The 5,558-nt window shown below is 46.1% G+C and overlaps 1 protein-coding gene across 1 annotated transcript; it reads left to right on the top strand.

Annotated features, from left to right (window-relative positions):
- The first annotated feature begins 791 nt into the window (after window positions 1–791).
- LOC109453116 (mas-related G-protein coupled receptor member X2) lies at window positions 792–2,908 on the top strand. Its single transcript, XM_019742604.2, is given in 2 exon segments — window positions 792–1,851; window positions 1,854–2,908. Coding segments are annotated over 2 exon segments (996 nt in total). The 5' UTR covers window positions 792–1,397; the 3' UTR covers window positions 2,396–2,908.
- The last annotated feature ends 2,650 nt before the right edge of the window (window positions 2,909–5,558 follow it).

The raw sequence follows: 5,558 nt of genomic DNA, 5'->3' as shown, positions 1-5,558 counted from the left end.
TGACTCAGAGAAGCCTGCACTCTCATTTGCCAGCAGCTCCCTGTACAGGAAATCACAGGGGTTATTCAGCATCTTGATAACTCTCGCTCAAGCACCAGGCCTCACCCCTGTTTCTGCCAGTGCCTCTCAGGGCAGAGAAGTGTCCTCTATCAACTGTCAATTTCAAGAGGCTCTTCCCTTCAGCACAGATCCGATTATTACCCTCAGCAAGAAGAATGGAGGAAAGGTACGTTTATCAAATGTTCGTTCTCAAAGCCACCATTGGGGGGTGTTTTGGGGGTTTTGTTTGTTTGTTTTTTGTTTGTTTTTTTGAGAGGACATCCAGATAATTCCATTTGGTTGTGGGCTATTCAGTACCCAAGGGACTCCAGCCAGAAAAGACAAGAGACATGAAGTACCCACCGGGCAACTTAGGGTGCTCGCAGCCTCAGTTGTGGAGATCTGAATTGGTAAACCCACACTATTGCCCCCTTATTATGTCTTCTTTCCATTCTCCCCTCTATCCCAACCATTCAAACGTGCCTCATGGTGAGAAATGTGTTGCTTTCCTTAGTTTCAGAGCAAGACAGCTTACATGCATGCATCCCAAAACTACAGTTCTATGAATAACCCAGTTGTCTGCTTTTCTTGCTTTTCAAAATTTTCTTTTCTATACCTCTCAGTAAACAGATGACCTAAAATAGGATGATTGACAAGAGTTTAATTCAGGACAATTTACCAATCTGGGCAGGTTTAGGGAAGATTACATGGGATGGTGACACTTACCCCCAAGGAAAGCAAGAGCAGGAAGACTTAACATCGCTAAGCTTAAAAAACAAGGGAAAGTTACCACAGCTCAGGCAGGGCTGTGGCTGTAGCTATAATTGTCACTGTAACTGTAAGAGAGGCCACCAGACAAGGATATGTCTTTAGGTAGAGTAACACTGCCACACACCCTGGTGGGTGGACCACGGTTAGTACTGGTATATCCCTGGGGCTTCTGACTTCCTGCCCCTGAGCAGAAACCATTACCCAAAGCAGAAGGAATCCTGGACTCAGAGTCCTGTTGTCATCCAGACAGCCTGTCCACACTTCTCTCCTGCTTCCTCCATAGGACATTTCATGGCCTAGGACTCTGAGTGGAGGTGTGTGGACCATACAATATTCCCATGTCTTTAGAGGGTCCCTGTTGCAGTAGAGAAAGCTTAGGCTTTAGAGTCAGAGAGAACTGAGTTTGAACCCAGGATCCAGGACACCAAGGCTGTGTGGCCTTCAGGAAGCATCTTAATCTCTGCAAGCCTACATTTCCCTCCTCTGTAACAAGGGACCACAATGCCCACGTGGCAAGGTGACCATGAGAATCAGTGATCATACAGCCTGTGCTTAAGTCTTGTGTGTGTTCCAGGGGCACCAGTGAAATGTTTCAGAGCATGGATCCAACTGTCACAACCTTGGGGACAACACCAGTTAATGAAAATAACAAGGCCATTTCTGCAAATGAAAGGGAGATTGTGATCTCAGTCTTGCTGATGGCAATCTTTGGTCTGGTGGGGCTGGCAGGAAACGCGGTTGTGCTGTGGCTCCTGGGCTTCCGCATGCGGAGGAACAGCTTCTCTGTCTACATCCTCAACCTGGCGGGAGCCGACTTCCTCTTCCTCTGCTGCCAGATGATGCGTTCCCTGCAGACAATCATCAATTACTTCCATTCTGTCTCCTTTGGCATACCCCGCTTTTACGTCATTGTGTTGAACTTTGCCTACATCACCAGCTTGAACTTTCTCAGCGCCATTAGCACTGAGCGCTGCCTGTCTGTCCTGTGGCCCCTATGGTACTGCTGCCATCGCCCCAGACACATGTCGGCTGTCATGTGTACCCACTCTGGGCCCTGTCCCTGCTGCTGAGCATCCTGAGTGGGAGATACTGTGGCTTCCTCTTGAGGGATCATGTCGAAGATTGGTGTCAAGTATTTGATTTCATCACTGCTGGGTGGCTGATTTTCTTATTTGTGCTTCTCTCAGGGTCCAGCCTGGCCCTGGTGACCAGACTGCTGTGTGGCTCCCAGCGGGTGCAGCCGACCAGGCTGTATGTGACCGTCCTGCTCACAGTGCTGGTCTTCCTCCTCTGCGGCCTGCCCTGGGGCACCTACTGGTTCCTCATGTACTGGATTAAGCGTGATTCAAATGAATTCTCCCATCTGGTTACCCTGGTTGCATCTGTCCTGTCCTGTGTCAACAGCTGCGCCAACCCCATCATTTACTTCTTGGTTGGCTCCTTCAGGCAGCGATGGAGGAAGGGAAGGCAAACCCTGAAGCTGGTTCTCCAGAGGGCTCTGCAGGACACTCCGGAGGGGGATGAACATGGAGGACGTCCTCCTCAGGAAACTCTGGAGATGTCGGGAAGAGTATTGGGGCAGTGATGAAGAGCCTCTGTCCTGGTCAGTCAGACATGACTCTGAGGGTCAATACTGCCCTGCCAGCCTTGGCAATTACCTAGTCTTCTCTCAGCCTCATGCCTCAGAAATGACTCAGTGGTTCCTCAGTGTCTTCATTTATGTTGTTTTTAATCTGGCTTTTCTAGTTTTTCTCAGAGAAAGCATTAGTCTGAATGTTACACCTCTCCATCATTACCAATAAATTTCTCATGTCATTGTCCTCTGAATCTCCTTCGTGAATTTTTTTTTACAATTTTTATTGCAATGGAAAGAATCCTGGTCTGATGCTGTAAAAACCTTGTTTTTATCCAGTTCATAATTGACAGGATAAAAAAAATAAGATTTATTTTTCTCTCAGATTATGTATTTCTCTCAGATTATTATATTATTCTTTCTTTCTCCCTTATGATTCATGTTTAGTCCTGTCATTAGGGGCATTGACTTATAGATGATGTAATACAGAATTGTACACCTGAAAACTATGTAATTTTAGTAACAATTGTCACCCCAATAAATATAAAAAATAAAATAAGTAGATAAATAAAATGGCAAAAAAAAAAAAAAAAAAAAAAGCTTGAATAAGTGAGTTTCCCTGCTGTTAATCTCATTGATTTCTATGGGTTTTGGGAAAATGATGTCCTTAAAGACATAACCTCTACCTGCATCAGAACATTCCAGGAAATTCGGCTTATGACATGTTCTCTGGTGGCAAAGTGACAAGTTTGCCATGGGTTGTAGTAAAGAAAACCATGGCCTTTACCTTTGAAAGCTGATGAACAGTTATTTGGCTCTCGCCTCAACCAGACTGCAATCTAGAAATATGTCCCACCAATTCCAATTTGGCCATTGCAACGTCAGTGTCCATTTCAAAATAGAAGTTATCTTGGAAACCACTTATTATTATTAGCTTACAGGTATGTTTTTGGAAGTCGCTGTGAGCCTCAAGATTTTGCACTGATTGTTCTGGCTGTGACTTTTGGTCAGTTTCATGGCCAATCCCCATGAGGAGCAGGATTGAAATCATCTTATTCTTCTATAGTCATGTCAGTTCTATTGATAAAAATTTAGATTTGGCACAGAACTCTGGACTGTTCTGTGCCAGTGGTTACTCACAGAACTCAGGCAGACAGAGAGGGTCCACTATGAGATGGTGAGACAACACAGTGGGCTGTCTGTTCCTTTCAGACAGTGTGGCCGCCCCTAACATATACCCTCGGAGGATGGAATTGACAAGTGAACTGCCAGTACTCAGGAGACACTACAGGTAGCTATGCAAATCATACCAACTACAGTCTTCAATTTTTCCAACCAAATGTATCAATCATTCCTAAAGTAGAATTCAGGTTCCCTGACCCCAGACCCAATGCCCTGCCCAGTCCAGCACTCTGCTGATTCTGTATCCTACACGCAACCCTTCTGTTCCAAATGCTGTTGTAGGGCTTGGCTGTAGATAAGGGCTTCCTCAGCTGTATTGCAGGGTGGTGGGAGAAGGCAGGAAAACAATGCTTGTAGCCTGTGCACCAGGGAGGGTGCTTCGATGTGATGCAATCAACTTAGAATGAGGGTCCTTATGAAAGTCAGCCCTGTGAGTTCTGTGATTCCATCAATTACAGAGCTTTGGTTTAATTGGTCCATGACAAGGAGCCCTGAAGGGAAATTTCACCTTGCATTTGAATCAAATACTGACAGAGTAACCTGGCCATCTGGTTATTCTGTCAGTGGAGGTCCTCTGCATGTTGGCTGCAGGAAAAGGTAGAGCTCCTGGATGCTCAGGCTTGGACTCTGCTGCCCATACCAAACTCCCCTGGTTCCAACATTCCTGTACTGGAGCACTTACAACGTTGTACTGTATTGTTTGGTTTGTGTATCTCCCTCTTCCACCACACTGTGAGGTCTTTAAGAACAGATAGCAGGTCATTGAAACCCTACTGATGGGATTTGGCCTGCAACCTAGAAGCTTCCCAGCAACTATTTTTCTCAAGCAGCTCCTGCCTGAATGACTCAGTGTTGTCTAGCTTCGTTAAAAGACTGGCTCAGTCAAAAAAAAGAAACAAAAAAGACTGGCTCAGTCACCAGGTGTCCCTGTAGCTGCTGCAGGCATCTCCCACTCAAGAAAACAGAAACTGGGGCCGGCCCGGTGGCTCAGGTGGTTAGAGCTCCATGCTCCTAACTCCGAAGGCTGCCGGTTTGATTCCCACATGGGCCAGTGGGCTCTCAACCACAAGGTTGCCAGTTCAACTCCTTGAGTCCCGCAAGGGATGGTGGGCTCCGCCCCCTGCAACTAAGGTTGAACTCGGTACCTTGAGCTGAGCTGCCACTGAGCTCCCGGATGGCTCAGTTGGTTGGAATGCATCCTCTCAACCACAAGGTTGCCGGTTCAACTCCCGCAAGGGATGGTGGGCTGCGCCTCCTGCAAGTAGCAACGACCTGGAGCTGAGCTGCGCCCTCCACAACTAAGACTGAAAGGACAACAACTTGACTTGGATAAAAGGCCTGGAACAACACACTGTTCCCCAATAAAGTCCTGTTCCCCTTCCCCAATAAAATCTTTAAAAAAAAAAAAAATGAGAGTAAGACTGGGGTTTTAAAAAAGAAAGAAAGAAAACAGAAACTGTTCCTGGAATTGGTCACTAGGAGGAAGGTTCTTTCCTTTCATTACTGGTCTGTTCACTGCCCATGGGAGAAGAATGAGCAAAGAGTCTGCTCATGAGCGGCCTTCATTGCAAAACCAGTGACAGTGTTTCCTTGTAGCTTTACCTTGGGGTGGATCATATAGAAGACCCAGGATTTTCCTGCAGGAAGAGAAAAGTGATATGAAAGGCCCTTATGCCACCTTTTGGGAGCTGTCATCCACAACTCTTTATTTATGCATAGATTCAACAAACATCTTTTAAACATACGAAATCAAGCACCATGCTATTTCTGTATGGAGCAGACACCTGCTCAGTATACCCTACCTGTTTAACCAACCCTGTCCTTTCCATCTACAAAATATATTTACTGATGGACCTCCGATACATCCTGAGGCCTCAGGGCCACTCACTGATTCTCTAGTACACCTGGACACTAGAACACCAGTTACCTGTTTCACAAGAATGAACTGAGTCTGTTTTCCGTCCTGCTTATGGCAGTAGAACTTATTCATGTA

The sequence above is a fragment of the Rhinolophus sinicus genome, linkage group LG06 (genome assembly GCF_036562045.2).
Source record: "Rhinolophus sinicus isolate RSC01 linkage group LG06, ASM3656204v1, whole genome shotgun sequence".
Lineage (NCBI taxonomy): Eukaryota > Metazoa > Chordata > Mammalia > Chiroptera > Rhinolophidae > Rhinolophus > Rhinolophus sinicus.
Note: the sequence above shows the minus strand (reverse complement) of the source record. Positions and strands in the feature narration are given on the sequence as shown.